The 17,032-nt window shown below is 40.1% G+C and overlaps 1 protein-coding gene across 2 annotated transcripts in view; it reads left to right on the forward strand.

Moving 5' to 3' along the window:
- Positions 1-15,344, forward strand: part of LOC110839450 (venom allergen 5-like) — a 29,858-nt gene extending 14,514 nt beyond the window's left edge. The window contains exons 1-8 of one of the 2 annotated variants that reach the window (XM_087346768.1): positions 629-1,106; positions 3,489-3,598; positions 4,768-4,889; positions 6,569-6,650; positions 7,769-7,932; positions 9,521-9,621; positions 11,938-12,032; positions 12,524-15,344. In XM_087346768.1, the coding sequence (XP_087202894.1) occupies positions 3,490-3,598; positions 4,768-4,889; positions 6,569-6,650; positions 7,769-7,932; positions 9,521-9,621; positions 11,938-12,032; positions 12,524-12,726 (876 nt within the window). In that variant the 5' untranslated portion in view covers positions 629-1,106; position 3,489 and the 3' untranslated portion in view covers positions 12,727-15,344. Of the gene's footprint in view, positions 1-628; positions 1,107-3,488; positions 3,599-4,767; positions 4,890-6,568; positions 6,651-7,768; positions 7,933-9,520; positions 9,622-11,937; positions 12,033-12,523 lie in introns of those variants that run through there. The other variant, XM_087346769.1, reaches the window with a different exon arrangement.
- The last annotated feature ends 1,688 nt before the right edge of the window (positions 15,345-17,032 follow it).

The following is a 17,032-nucleotide window of genomic DNA, read 5'->3' on the forward strand; positions in this document are numbered from 1 at the left end:
AATTACTCCATTCACACACAGAAGAAGGCAATGGCAAACCACTTCTGGATCATCTGCCAAGAACGTATATGAACAGGTCCCAGTCCGAGAAAAGGATGGAAGGATCCTGTTCATATGGACCTGTCGTCAGACAGAACACTAAATAAATAAATAATGATCTGACGCTTACACAGCGACTAAGTATATTGAATTCTCGGGCTACGTGAAGACACCAATGTTTCGAGTACCATCTTCGTCATTTTCCTAAGAGTACTTAAGTGTTTGGAGATCCTGTCCGTGCTTATAGGCCGAGAAGAATTCATCATATTTTGTGAATATATTAATAAACCTTCGCGTTTTTATGAAAGGAGGGAAATTTGTTGACCAGCTGAGTGGATGTCAGGTTGCCAGGGTGTAGCCTGCTTCATAACTCGTTTTTTCTATCTCATTTACTTTTCAAATTATTTCTATTCGTGTACAAAGCCTTTCGCGGTCTTGACAGTGGGAACTCTCCCCGAGGCGGGAAGAGACAGGAGCTACAGGCGAGAGATAGGTAGTCGAGTGGACATAATCCACTTACGTTCTGATCAGCAGGCAAGTGGAGGGAACTCTATCATCTTGCATATAAAAAGACGCGGTGAAGGAAGTTGACGAGGTTAGTTGCAAATCTGAAAGCGACCCGTTCACATCGACGGAGATCTGCTGTATTCGTGTGTGTGATTAACATTTCACAAGTATCAGAAAAACGTTCTTTCTTTTAAATATACTCGCTAATAAGTTTTGTTTTTTTCTCTTTTCTATCACAGACTTAATAAAGCGTCTATGAGAACCGGTTTCCTATGTACAGAAGTGTTTGAAATTAAATGTTCCAACACGAAATGTTATTTCTCTGGAGTTCAACAGGAGTCAAGGTTCCAGAACTCTTTGTCAACACCGTTTTAATCCAAATTCAAAAATTACTCTGAACAATTACGCTGCGCCCAGTTCGAGAATTTAACAAACGGAAACGAACAATTTCTTCCTCAGGCAGTAATTTTCATTACAAAAGTTTAGTAACGGAGTCAGATTCAAACTCCAGATCAGAAAATCGTAGCGAAATTTTTCATCGTATTTACTCACAGTTCAAGGTAAGTTTCAGAACAGGTGATACACTTCAACCAGTGGCGGTTTTCTTTTGTGCCTTACAAAATTCTTGTGATGCAGGGAAACGTCGCTCACCACGTCACGTGCGATTGGCAGCACTGTTTGGGTCCATTTCAGATAATAATGTAATACAGTCGATACCTTATGCCTATCCACTCAGGCTTAACCCGAAAATGCATGTATTGTTTTTAATTAATCTTATTCACGCGAGGATAATATTAAAAAAGTTATCTTAAATAAAAAGTGTGCTGGTTTAACATGCACTGAACAGACTTCCATAGAAGGCGGGTAGTACTTTGACCAGCTTAAAGACTATCAGCGTCCCACAAAGGGATGTCATCCATAGATTTAATTATTTTAGTAACACAGACTTTTCAGTACGATGATCCCCCACCCAGGGATTTATATGAAGTGTTGTAAGTGAATGCTATTTTGATTTGTTGCTTTCTTTAAAAATACTAGAAATTTGCCACATTTTAGAAACAACTGTTACCCACCCTCAGTCTAAATGTTTACTTTTATCTTTATTTAGTGACAATTTCTGTGTTTTAACTGGAATACGTGAATTTAAAGACATCAATGCCTGAGCGACATTTCAATTAAACAACGTTTAGCTAATATTCATTGATGTGCGTGTTCTGTTTTGGAAACTGTTACGAAATTTTTTACGCAGTTCAGAATTTACTAACTTCCAACACTGGAATTCTTTCATCCAAGTATAATTAATTCCAATCTTTACGTGTCGTGTCTGTTAAATACAAGATTTGGAGCTGTTGTTACAAAACACAAAGAGCATTAGCCCACTTATCTTTTCATTTTTGCCAATCCTTTCCAAACATATTGGTAAATATACGTACCACCTGCTTTAAAAATCAATGGGTCTGCATTTTTATTTGTGTTTCGTATGATTCTTAGTGTAAACATCTATTATGTCCTTAAATAACGTCAACAGACTGATCTTTGCAATGATGAAGCGGTGTTCTCTTTGCGGTACGGACTCTATTACTTGTGATTCTTTATTTAATTAATTAATCTTGTCCGTCTAATCACAATTTAAAATTTAAAATTAAAATACCATGTGATGCTCCTTATCGAAACATTTAAATTTAAAATTTAAATTTTAAATTGTGATTAGACGGACAAGATTAATTAATTAAATATATATTTTCACAATATGACGCAACTCTATTACTTGTGATTCTTTATCAACATCATCATCATCAAATACTGCAGAAAGTCTAAAGTTTCCATGGTCTAATTAAATCACCTGAAAGGCAAATTTCCTCTTAACACGTTACTTATGAGCTGTATTACTGTGTCACACGTATAAAACGACTCGTGGCTGTCGCAAATCGTGTTGACCATGGCTATCGCGTCTTGATGGAGTTACAAGACATTCCGCACTCAAATTTACTCACCAGGCAGACTCACTGTCTTGTCTAGAGACCCGAAGGACGAAGCTAAAGTCGATTCCAATCCGATTCAACTCAAATCACATCGTTACGAAACGTTTCTGTTGTTCGCCCTAGTTATGACGTCACACGGCGAGCATTATCGATATCTCGAGAGTCTCAAAAGTCACAACTGTTTATATTTATTTATTTTATTTTATTTATAGTCTCTTCAATGACGCTTTTTTTTCAGAGTGAGAGGGTGGTAGTGGATAATATATTGAAAAATACGAAAAAACCCAAGTCAGGATAACCGGTCTCCGGGTCGATATTTTAACCCGGGACCTCCCGCTAACTACTCAACCGTATTTATTTATTTAGTGTTCTGTCTGAGGACAGGTCCATATGAACAGGATCCTTCCATCCTTTTCTCTTCTCGGACTGGGACCTGTTCATATACGTTCTTGGCAGATGATCCAGAAGTGGTTTGCCATTGCCTTCTTCTGTGTGTGTGAATGGAGTAATTGTTGGAATGCCACGGAGGAAAACTCCGTGTTGCCTAGACCACGGCCTTGCCCAACACAAGTTATAAATTCGGGCACCGCCGGGAATCGAACCCGAGACCCCAGGATTACAAGGCCAGCGTTCTAACCGCTAGACCACCGTGGCGTAACGTTCGGTAATTGTTTCTATGCTATAATGCTCCAATGTACAAGTTCTGTTTTCCACAACGAAAAATTTGTGTTTAATTAGTTTTCCTTGCATATGAACCACACGCTTAGGCCGTCTTAACCTTAGTATTTAACTTTCTGCCATAAGCCGTTCCCCTCACCACCGAAACAGAACAAAATAATAAATTTTGGCCGCACATTTGAATTTGGACTTAGCCAGGGCGATGAAAAGCACTGGTGAGAATTTTTCCCCAGGGAAATGAGTATCATATCGATCAGAGTGTTTAATGAATGCTTTATTCAGGATGGCGCCCCACAATAGAGGACGCCAGATGACGTGGTTCCTACTGTTCGGTTACCTAGCGACCAGCCTCGCTTATTACCAAGAGTCGTGTGCTGGAAAAACGCTGCTTCGTAAGTACACAATGCAAATGAAGATCGGTTTTCCGGTTCGAAAGGCGAACCTAACCTAACCTAACCTCACTCCCCTTTTCATTCTGGCCTTTTATTTGCTTTGATTTATATTTCTTTAGAGCTAGATTGCTTCTGTGTACAAAGACACGCGCAAAATGGACTAATGAGAGGCTTCATAATTTCTGTTCATCATCAAATTTCCTTGGGGTAACGAAATAAATTAAGGGTGAGGACGATACATGTAACACGCATAAGGGAGATAAGAAATTGATACACAGATCTAGGGAAGAGACCATTTTAAACACCCAGATACAAATGGGATGATATTACATTGCAGTGGTATACAACCTGGGGTACGCGTACCCCCGGGGGTACGTGAAATTTTAAAAAAATATATATTATTTTATGATAAACTGAATAATCAGTAATGTAATTTATTTAATTTATTTTAGATGTAGATTATATACTATGTATAACTTGAATTATACACCCAACAACTTTGGGGGTATAAAGTCGAAGGGAAATTATATCTGGGGGTACGCGAACAAAAAAGGTTGAACGCCACTGTTTTATTGTATCTCAGTTAAGATGTGAGGATAAAAAGTGCGAGGTCACATTTAATGATAAATAATAATTTATTATTTGTTTCCTAATACAGAACATAACTTCGGAAGGGATTTATGTGCATTCATTATTAAAGAAGCAATTAAAGATTAATCTAGTAAGAATGTACGCTTAGTTACGAACATAAAGAAATAATTTAAAGACGTTTCATGTGTCACGTTATTTCAGTGCAGTTTATTTGAGAAATAAATGTGGGCTCAGCGCTGGGGGCATCTTCGCTAGTTAAAACAAAAAAGTGTACGCGTGTTCCTTGGGGCTCAAAGTTCCCGCATTTCAAACCCGTCCACGATCCCAGTTCCTTTACTGGTTTTATGTCAACAGCTTGTCACTTTCAAGCACTATTTATCGAACTCCATGTTTCGGCCGCACCTTCAGCTTCCATTTGCCAAAGTGTTACTACGCCCTTATTAAAAACTAAGGTTTACTTTCATTCCTGTTTTTTTTTTTTAAAAAAAAGTTGTTTTCTAAGCTGTAATAAATTTGAAGGGACAACTTCCAGAAGGTTTAGTTTTTGTTTACTGTCTGGAACACCCGACGACGAACAGGAAGCGGTGGGCTGAGTTGTGCGGACCGTCAGCTGATCTTGGATGCGCACAACAAGGCGCGGCAGACAGTGGCTCTTGGGAGGGCGCCAGGACAGCCTGCCGCATCCAACATGTTAGAGATGGTAAGTCGGAGAACGAGAGAGAACAGGGAAACTAGGAGGGAGAATGTGAGAGAATCGGGGAACTAGGGAGGGAGAATGTGAGATAATCGGGAAACTAGGGAGGGAGAATGTGAGAGAATCAGTAAACTAAGGAGTGAGAATGTGAGATAATCGGGAAACTAGGGAGGGAGAATGTGAGAGAATCAGAAAACTAGGGAGGGAGAATGTGAGAGAATCAGTAAACTAAGGAGTGAGAATGTGAGATAATCGGGAAACTAGGGAGGGAGAATGTGAGATAATCGGGGAACTAGGGAGGGAGAATGTGAGATAATCGGGGAACTAGGGAGGGAGAATGTGAGAGAATCGGGGAACTAGGGAGGGAGAATGTGAGAGAATCAGGAAACTATGGATGGAGAATGTGAGAGAATCAGCAAACTAAGGAGTGAGAATGTGATATAATCGGGGAACTAGGGAGGGAGAATGTGAGAGAATCAGGAAACTGAGGAGTGAGAATGTGAGAGAATCGGGGAACTAGGGAGGGAGAATGTGAGAGAATCGGGGAACTAGGGAGTGAGAATGTGAGAGAATCGGGGAACTAGGGAGGGAGAATGTGAGAGAATCAGGAAATTAAGGAGTGAGAATGTGAGAGATAATGACGGGAAACGGTGTGAGAAAGTAAGGGAAAGAGAGGAACATGACACCTTGGTTCCCGTGAGGGTCACTGATAGGTCTCACGATAATGGATTTCATTATCGCGAGAGACACTAGTCCATGTCGTTTATGTGGAGTCTCAGCCTTCGTCGTACAGAAATAGTGCCCATTTGTGACACTACAGCTGGTCACGCGGCTCGAAAGTTATGTTTCTAAACTTTCACCTACTGCGTTCTATGTCACCGGTGAGTCGGAAGACGAAATTTAGATTTGCAAAATATCGCTTGAGTCTAAGAGCGAAATGTCAAGTGATAATATTATCCCATGAAGTCAAGATATATCGACGCTGTTTCAGCTTGTTTCCGACAAGTGTCGATGTTACTTCGTGGGCTGTAAAAAGCATTCCGTGCTGTAAATATTGGAATGACGTAGCAGAATGTCATGTAATATAAGAAAATTACATTTAGCGATTCAAAATAAGTACACCTGAAGCCAGTGTATATCCTAATACGTAAGTCCAGCATTTTACGATAAAAAACAAATTCGTACTCCTATCTGTGACTAGGTATCACAATTGGTATCTTCTCTTGACTAAATTTTGCATGTTTTGAAGTCATCATAAATAAATACAATGCAAAATTGGCGAGATTTAGGGTTCTCATGGCGGCGAGTATGAAGATGGTGTCTTCTGGGTTGTTGCGCCGCGCAGTCTGGTCATCATCAGGGCGATAATCGACCTGATGATGGAGGCAGCAAGACGCTCCGAAACATCTATTAGCCCAGAACAACCCAAAAGACACACAAAAGTATCCCACGGAGTCAGCAACGGACGCGCCGCGAAACACTTGTTACCAGTTTCAATACAAAACTTTTCCGTAAGACCTCAGTCCGGTGGTTGAACTGAGGAAGTGACGCCATATTATCACGTCATTTATTCGTAAGTTATGCAGTAATTTGACTGATGTATCTGAATACGTTCCCTCATTCTGAGGCACTCGGTTCTGGTGTCCTGGGTTTGAATCACGATTACAATATTAATGTTGCTGTAGGTCTGGGACGAGGAGCTGGCATCAGCGGCCCAGCGTTGGGCAGACAAATGCAGCCTCACGCACGACGGCGCACGGGATGTTTGTGAGTACCACCATCAGATCACTCTTGAGAGGAACATCTTCGCACTCTGTCTGTCAGGAGAGGCAATTGATGAGTCGTGAAAATCTCAGGGCAAATGAAGATTAACATTTCAGACAGATCTGTATTCGATAACGTCGGTTCGTATCTCGAAGGGGGTTATCGGTTATATTGGTTCGGATCTGTCGTGGTTTTCTTCTGTTCACTGTACACGAACACCGCGATAGTAGGCCTACATTAAAAGATAATTCCAATGATGGGGCCTCCGGTCTCATTACTGCGAAAAACTCCAGACACAGACAGACAAACGTAGATGGGTCCATAAAGGTGTTCTTCTCACATGCAATACCGTGAAGAATGCCTCCTTTCAAATCTTTCAACACTCGATATTTGCGATATTGCCCCATTATCATTTGAAATTATATAACCACAGTTAGAACAGCGTCGCTAAGTAACCATAGAAACATGTTCAAAAATATAAAAATATCATCAACTAACTTTCTTTCGACACGTGTAACGGAGATTAGTATTATTATATAATGTAATTTGCATCTGACTGGCATAATCCATTCAGCCGTGATTTCTGGCACTAAGAAGTCACAAACTTGTGCAAACATTATTCCTCTGACTCCCAAGGAGAGATCGTGCTGCCATCTATCGGTGGCAAATACGCACTACATGTTCTTACAGGAAAACAGCAGATAGGATTTTCGTTAAAGTAAGCATGGAGGTTGTGCCACTGGAAACTAGTCCAAAATTCGTGATTATGAATTTCGTAAAATTGGTAATACCAACGTGACGGATGTTTAAAGTCGTAAGGTGGGGTATGATCCTCTGTCAACACCTATGATCTTCCACGACGACTGATGACGTCATAAAATATTACCGAAGGCGGCCGAATGCTTAGGACTGCTGCTTTGTAGTTGGAAGGTCCCAGGTTCAAATATCGGCCCCGAGGTCGGCTGTTGTAATGCGTCTCGTGTTTTTCTCAGTCCCTCCAGACAAATACCAGAATAATTCTTTCAACTAAGACACATGTCCATTCGACGCCTTATCTAGTGAATAAATACATCTGAATGATGCTGTGTGCTCCACCATAATGTACCGTTTTCTCACTGCAGCCAGATTCCCTGTGGGGCAGAACATTGCTGTCACCTGGACGACGCGGACAAACGCCGGTGCCTCCCCGGATTTCCCACGCCAGGTCATGGGTTGGTTCAACGAGGTCAGACACTACGGCTTCAATTCCGCGGGGCTCGCAAAAGGCACAGGACACTATTCCCAGGTCGGTAATACCGAGGTCACACAGACCGACTTCAGTTACAACCAAGCCGATGCCCGTTTTTCCTCTTTTTTTTCTTTTCTAGAACATACTTTCATGAAAGTTCAGAGTAACTTGTCATCTGGTCTGTTCTACAGACAAAAATACCAAAGATTAATTTACTTGGACGACGTCTATTGTGACTGTGACGCCGTTAACTTTCAGTATTCTCACAATTCACGTGGCGCAAATATTAAAACAATTTCGGTTTTATCAGACACACACTCTCACCAGAATATCCAATAACTTGAGTAGCCCACCGGCGTTCTATCTGAGCTTCATACCTGCTACACACAGTGATCCTCACAAAAATTTCACAATTTCCCTTCAGTACGTCCGCTCACTCTTGCCCTGCCATCTATCTCCGGCTCTCACGAAGCATAATCGATGTTCGCTTTTCATTTCGTTGGCAGGAACATCTACCGGCAGAATTATGTAGTCCTACCACGATTATTGTTGGCAGAGACACCTACCGGCTGACGCTTTGTACTGCCATAATATTACGTAGCATTACAAACTTTTGTTACATCGTCAGAAAAATTATAATGCAAATTTAAGACTCGAAAACAATGATTAATATGTCGGCAAATACGATCTTGAAATATTCGGGGATAATTTGAGAAAACTTAAGCACCTGTTAAAGACTTTTACGCGGCAGAGAGGCGTGGTTAAACGGATTCTGACTGATGACACAGACTACACGATGGAAAATAAGGAGAACAGATCTGAATTCATTAAATAAAAAGTTTCTTGGATGTTATCCATCGTCTAATAAAATAATAAAATTGAACGACGTTTCGGAGATGGGACTCTATCTCCGTCTTCAGGTATACCTACTCTGCTATCTCTGTTACCTTATCTCCGGACAAGGCAAAAAGTGAAAGTTCCTATCACAACAACATACATCCGTGGGAGATAGAGTCCACATCTCCGAAACGTCGTTCAATTCTATTATTTTATTAGACGATGGATAACATCCAAGGAACTTTTTATTTAAATAACTCACCATCGTCACAAACTTTTAGATTTGAGAATTCATTAAGTATTCACATTCACTATTATCCTATTATTTAACGATGCTGATTCAACTGTAGGATTTAAACAGCAGTCATGAAGAACAGTGTTAGACCCGGCCCTTCAATTAGGCCTAGATATCTAGACATTTATCTTTCGGACCGACCTGTTCGTTGTCACTGGATGCGTCTCAGCGACTCGTGGCCTATTATAACTGTCTTTCTCGTGTTAAGGTACTGAGGAATACCACACAAAACCTCTGAAATTTCTGTATGGCCAAGATTCAAACTGATAAACTACGAAATCCCGGTATTCTGTGAGAGCAAGGAAGATTTTGGCTGTGAAATATTTGAGTGGAGCGCCTGAGTAAAACACAAAGACGCTCCATCAGAATAATCACATCCATAGCCACGAATAATAAGCCTCTGATCAAACATACCAACCACTCGACTGGTCCTGATGTGATTGTGCGTGCGTGCTGCAATCTGATGTTGTGTTTCCCAGAGACGAGATGCTAATTGTTCATGACATGTTCCAGTTGGTGTGGGGTGACACGTACCTCGTGGGGTGTGGATACTCTCATTACTACGATCCTGCCCGTGGATACACGAAACTCTACGTCTGCAACTACGGCCCTGGGTAAGACATAATCTGTTAACGCACTAATGTTCCAGTCGCGTGAGATATTAATTCGAAGGCCCCAGAAATCCACGATCAATCAGATAGATTTTCCGCACTTTACATCGCTGGCCTTGTAATCCTGGGGTCTCGGGTTCGATTCCCGGCGGTGCCCGAATTTATAACTTGTGTTGGGCAAGGCCGTGGTCTAGGCAACACGGAGTTTTCCTCCGTGGCATCCCAACAATTACTCCATTCACACACAGAAGAAGGCAATTGCAAACCACTTCTGGATCATCTGCCAAGAACGTATATGAACAGGTCCCAGTCCGAGAAAAGGATGGAAGGATCCTGTTCATATGGACCTGTCGTCAGACAGAACACTAAAAAAAATACAATAATGGAGAATGAGATTTGCCGATGGTACAGATGAAAAATGCAGACAAGATTTTATTACGGAAACCTCAAGGGAAGAAACTATTCAGAAAACTATACATTAATGAGAGGATAATATTAAAAAGGATAAAATGTTATAGGTAGTGAGGATTCACGTAGTTCAGGATAGGGTCGAGTTACTGTCAATATGACAACTGAACTTTGGAATTCCGTAAAACCAGCTGAGAGAATTTTAGTTTCTTAATGAAAACTACGCTTAATGGTGTTGGTACCTGTGACTTGTTTATCAGAAGGGTCGTCAGATTCGTCAGCGAGACTCATAAATGTCTTGTGAACTGACACATTTTCATCTCACGACCCATATTTTTTAAAAAGTCTCACGCATCTCATTTAAATTTCCGGCACATAAATCCAATTCACGACGAAGGAAAGAAAAATCCACATTTTCTCGTAGGCGCGGGCGGGACGAATCAATACGATTTCACGTTTTCTTTTCGAGTGCGACGGAATATGTAAATCAAACTTATTTCCAAGTCTCTGTTCGTACTTGCGACCCCATGAGGTGACGGACAGTTCATGACGAACGTGACAAGGAGTGGCTGGGGGGGGGGGGGCAGCGGGGGGGGGGGGGTTGCGATTCGATCTGTTTTGAACAGCCTTATTGCACCACTCCCCAGCAGGTGGGTTAAGGCAACTACAAGGCGTTGGATCGTTGCTAAGAGACGCTGTATTAACCTACTTTTTATTACAAGGTATTATTATGGTACCATGTCCGTGCGTGCCCTGAATAATGCAGGGACAAGAAGGTAATGAATGTTGGCACGACGTCACTAAACACTACTATTCGCCCTTATCGTGTTTACTTCTGTAAAGTCATTAGAACGACCACAGAAGCCGTGAGAATTCCTGATATCAGACGAAATGAGAGAATGGAAAAAATCAGAAGGGGGGGGGGGGGAAATACGCGAAAAACAAGGAACTAAGAAAGGGAGACAAAAAATACGAACAGAATAAATGAAATATTGTTTAATCGCATACGCCACTGAGGTCTGTATCATGGTCACGGGGCATAAGAAGTGTAATTAATTTTGGTTTTCAGACGTTTGTACATTGGACGTTTCGACAGAAAACAAATGATTTACGTTACTGATCACTTACAAAAATTTCTGTACTATCAGAAACATAAATAAAGTTCTGGGCAAATCACTCAATACCTGTTCCGATATTAAAATATTACCCTAAGATACTGAGGGACGCCATAGAAAACACAAGACGAAAACTCCACGGCAAACAGCATTCCTTAAAAGTTGGTTATGAAATTCCTCGCATTTATGGATCTTAAAGTTTCATTAGCACGATCACTAAACTTTAGGTCCAAAAACTGAGTCACGTGAACTCAGTCCACACCACACCCCCTATATATATATATATATATATATATATATATATATATCTAAGATTCATTTTTAATAGTATCCTCTTGTCTATGCGTGTTTCCATCAAATTCTCTATTCCTTTCTCTGTTCCCAGCTAAAAACTACATACTCTCCTGTACACGTGAAGACAGAATTTTCTCCGAAAAAACTGGTATTTATCTACACATCCACATGGCATTATTAACCAGAAGACCAAATATTGACGTCTTTATCACAGTGTGGACCTCAAATCTCATACATTCTCTCTCACTTCCCCCACGCGTCAAATGTTGACTTGGTAACTATAATGACGTAAGATGAAAAATGCAACTAGTTTAAAACGTTACCACTACACTAACCTGCTCTATCCTAATCTTTACATGTTTTAATCTTTAGTTTTGTTCCTACTGTAATTCCAGGACACAGAGCATTAATTGTGAAGTTTGAATGCAGTTCTTAGCTCGTGATTTCTTTCTGAATGAACCCTCAATTTTATTATGACAGCGATCTCATTTATTTTGTTCAGAGGCAACGTTATTGGAGCACAACCTTATCTCGCTGGAAACCCTTCATGTTCGACGCGGGGCGTAGCACCGTCACGTCGATATCAAGGCCTATGTGGTAAGTACTGTCCACAGATGACGAGAAAATCCCTGCTGGGGGAATGTTTACTGCCTGGTGGACTAGAAGGCTGCTATTGGTGGGAAGTGTGATACGTCAGAGTTTTACGCTACTACACAGACTGAAAACATCAAGCCGTTAAGAGTAGCGTGTAGTGAGTGCACCTCTAATGTGTTCTGCGGGTGTTGGGATAATATTCTAGATTAAATCGCTGTGCCCCTGTGAGGTAATCTTAAAGCTGTACCCATTAGAACACATAAAAGCCTGTCGTCTGTTGTTCGTTGAGTGGTTGTGGAACGAATGCTTGTAGGATGGGTCGTCACTCAACGCGAAATCTTGCGCATGCGCGTATATCGAATTCCTAGCAGGGATTTTCTCCTGGTCTGTGAACTGTAGATATAAGTCAGTCTTATTTGCATTTCAACGTATTATACTACACTTCCTTTTGGTAATGTACAAAATTCTAAAACATCTGTCTTCATTCCCTACAGAAATGAATGTTCAATCAACCTTGGGAGCGTCGTGCAGATATAACTCACCATATGGGAACTATGTATCATCTATATCGTCATCTCAATCCTACACAACATCATCGCCCTTCACACGATACACGTTCGCCCCTACTCATCAGACACACGCATCCACGTGGAATCCATTCTCGACTGTAGGGTTCAGGCAACATTACTACGGGTAACACCTGACGAAGACACAGTGAAAGTAACTCCCTTAAAGCTGGAAGCTTTTAAAGACAGAGCTCAACACATTTTATGTGCAGTGCGTGAAATCAGACGGGATTAAGGATGCAAAATTCACCCGTTCCTCATTCACGACGTGTGTTCCGCAAACAGAAGAGAGAATATCTTGTTTTTCAGTTGAAAACTGAAACGCAGGCAGAGGCCGATTCCAAAATAGCCTACGCATTTGAAATACGAGGCAGGACACCTGATGTTTTATCAAAATGACTGAAGGTGGCGACAGAACATCGAAATGTTCCGGTAGAGTCTCGAAAATAACACAATCGATAAAGACGATGTAAGGTACACACAGAGTTCTGGGCAGAATTCTTTAATGGCCACTTTCCTACGGCACAGACATCCAGGCCTACAAGCTCCGTGCTGTTCATGTGACATTCAGATAATATTAAAGTGTATAATCAAAAAATTAACTGAAATATATCACACGAGTCACGTAATTAAACTCTGTATTGGCTAGAAATATTTTATTCTTTAGAACTGTAAACATGTCACGGTCTGTTATTAATAATACGAGTAGTAGGACTTTGACGTAGTACATTTCGATTGGTCGAACTTAATACTTCAGTACGGACTCTGTCTGCGTTAAATTTGTTGGATACAAACCGAACGTTTCAAACACTCGCCAAATCTGCGTATTACTGACTTGCAAACAATATTTAATATGGCATTTGTTGCAATTATTCTAAACAATTTTCATATGAAATGTTACGTTTCCGCCTCGAATGTCCTTTGTCATACGAACATTTCTCACAGCTACAATATTTTACTCAATGTCACCCAGAGACCAGCCACCATAACAGGTTTTTGTGATTTTCCTCAGTCCCTCCAGAAAAATACCAGATCAGTAACTTAAATTAGGCCATGACCACTTCCTTCCATATATTTTAAAACTAATTATTCATTAACGATCCAATCATCCGTCACTATATACTGTCACTGCATAAAACATATAATAACAGCACAAAAAATTGTTAATAAATATATTCAATATGTCCCTTCCATGCTGTTATTACTAGGCATAGGGCATTAACACATACGAGGTTACAGTTTCATCACAGAGCATAACGTTCATACCAAATTTCATAAAAATCAGTCACCTGGTTCAAACCTTATATGGGAGAACACGTACAGGTAGCATGATGAGCTTATAAAACATATATTTTTCCCGTAAAAAATTGAAATAGGTTAAAATCGATAGTAATCATCTGCCCACACTCTCTCTCTAGCTTTAGTCATTCTCGTGTGTTCCTTTGCAGGCTTTTAACAATTCCCTTTCATGGGCTACGTTTCTAACTAGATACTTCCATCCGCCAAGCTTTTGCATATCTGCAAATGAAGGCTACATGTCCAAGGTCTCTGGTCATTCGGTTATACATACAGACGTCCTCAACTGACTACGTAAATATAAACCGGTTTAATTATCTGAAAAAGTAACTGGTAAAAATTTCTCTCAAACTGACCACAATTAAACAAATTTAATTATGTGCCATGTGGAATTTGAGGAATTAAGTTAAAGCTTGAATTCGTTACCCGAGAGTTCTGTAATCCATTTCATGCTCAACGTTCAATACCAGCGATGCCTTATAACACGCGTATTACTTCTCCAACTGCAACACGTACTGCTGAGAAGAATGGATTTTGATAAAAAAAGAACTCATTCCCGTAGAGTAACGAGGGAGAACCGACTTTTCCCGAGCTTGCCGAGGGAGAACCGACTTTTCCCGAGCTTGCCGAGGGAGAACCGACTTTTCCCGAGCTTGCCGAGGAAGAACCGACTTTTCCCGAGCTTGCCGAGGAATCAAGCGTCACTGATCAGTTTATAGAGAATTTGCCTCAAAGACTGGAGGAAAGTTTTGTTTATATTGCAAAGAAAGTGGCAAGACTTATTTACTAATTCAAATATAAATCCAGGTATTATTGTTGTTATGGTCACTGCCTTGTTGTAATGTATTTTATTGTTGTAACATTAGTATTAAGTTTCATCTTGGGTTGTGTACGAAATAATTGGCTGGGTTCTTGGCTACAAAACACTCACTTACTCTTACCGCATAGACAGTCTACACTCTGACGTGGTAAGCCACCGACAATTAAAACAGTTTAAACTTCATATTTGAACTGAATTAAAATAATGACTGCAAACAGTTTGCACTGAAACTCAAACTAGAAATTTCCATTTTAAGGATTTTATAAAATTTCATAAATATTCTGAGCTAAGGGACTCAAAACAGAAGAACTTACAAATAAATGAACTGCATATCTAAATTTTAGGACACTAAAATCCTAAAAATAATAATTTAAAATACAAATAAAATTATATCGTACTTCAACAAATCAATTTATGGGTCGAAGGAAAGATGCTACCAGTTAAGGGCCCATACGGCAATTATGAATGCTCAACTCCATTTCATGTATAATGCCTCTTAAATTGGACTTAGCATAGAAGGTTACTGCCAGTGCAGCTTTCATTTTTATTTCTTGTTTAAGTGTTCTGTAAAGGTTTTATACAATATACATATGAAAATTTAAATTTACGTACAATAAAAACAAAGAAACTGAACTAATTCATTCGAAGCATCCAAAATTCCAATGCTCCAGCCACCGTACATCTTGTATGCAAGATTTGCCCATAATGTAACAAACAAACAGTAACAGTTAAAATTATTTGTTGTCAGGACTTTTCCATCGTCCGTTTTTAAAAAGTTTTGCGTTGTTTACGGTAAATACATGCGAGTGCTCCAGTCATCGAAATAAATTTGTCAACGTGGCCCGCCTGCCTAAGAGGTTGACATGCCTGACTTAATGTAGAAGAGCTACAACGGGTTACCGAAAATAATATTTATTCAACCGGACTACTTACAAAATATTTACAAATGAATAACAATGAAATGAGAGGAATAATAGGCCTATAAAGCTGAAGATTCCTATGAACCCCTAAGCGGTCATTGCTTATATTTTCCCTGCTCGAGTGGAATTCATTTACGTGTATCTGATGACAGATCACCAACATATATCTTAACTTCACTAATGGGTTTACTCTACTCTACTCTATTAACTTAATCTAGAATATCATCTAAATTAAACAAAGAGAATATGGTAAGCTTGCCTGAAGTAGTTGTCCACCAGATACACGACTGCAACGATAAACAACACTCACGCTGCAAGGAGGAACTACAACGTTTCTGACGTAAGTACAACGTACAACTCTGCTTTGTACAATCCGGTTACACTTCACAGTTTTTAACGTAAACTAACAACGCAAACTTCCTGTACACACGTTTCAATAGTACGCAATTCTTTTTCACTCTCACCATTATTCTAATCACACCCGTCACCGGTATCACCATTTACATTAATAATACAGACACCCACTAACATATCGATTGAGATATCGATAAAAAGATATTCTTCCTCGCTTCTTTGCATCGAGACATCGGTATTCTATCCTCTTTGCTCACACAGTTCGGCTACCCGCACTGTATGGCCTTCGAAACGTATGTAGTATTCTGTGATATTTTCTTTAAGACACGTTCCGTATCGACTCCAATGGATCGAGATTTATTCGCCTTAAAGAAGGTAACGAATCATTTATTGATCTACTGCAGATGGCTTTTAAACTGTAACTGCACAGGTTTTATTTATATAAAAACATCCTAACCCCATTCATTTCTGGGAAAATTTCGTAAACTTACTCCAAATTGCTGAAAAACATGTTTACACTTCATTCAATAGAAGAGGTAGGTTTGGACAGGGTACATCCTGTAGAAGTGTAAACGCATTCCTTTCCCCAGAACCTCAAAACAATTTCATACCTTCCACTTCATCTCTTTCCTGTCCAACGGATGCATCATATGGTTGACGAGCATCATTCCATATGCCACTTGGACGACTGTGTTGACATCCCATCATAATAAGTTTATGCACAGTTCAATGTGTGGTCAACCTTCTCCTGCTACAAAGAAAATATTATTCTGCTTTGGTGAGTCATCACCCTGATGGAGGAGGCAGCAAGAACCTCTAAAATGTAGGTAAACTTCTACCAGACTACGCAGCGCAACAACCCCGAAGACAGCTATCTTAAAACCCAACCCACCATTGCAAATCTTCAAGATCGCAGGTTTAAGAATGCAGTGCAAAGATCATAGCACTGGGTACGTCCCACGCAGTTCGTTAATTGTTCATCTAATAAGACATTTATCAAAAAACTTTCTTACTTGGAATGGAGAATGATTTTCTGTCCTTTCTCTT

This window comes from Zootermopsis nevadensis, unplaced genomic scaffold (assembly GCF_977971745.1).
Source record: "Zootermopsis nevadensis isolate Lab colony 2312 unplaced genomic scaffold, Znev_1.0 Znev_ptg000010l, whole genome shotgun sequence".
In the NCBI taxonomy this organism is placed as follows: Eukaryota; Metazoa; Arthropoda; class Insecta; order Blattodea; family Termopsidae; genus Zootermopsis; species Zootermopsis nevadensis.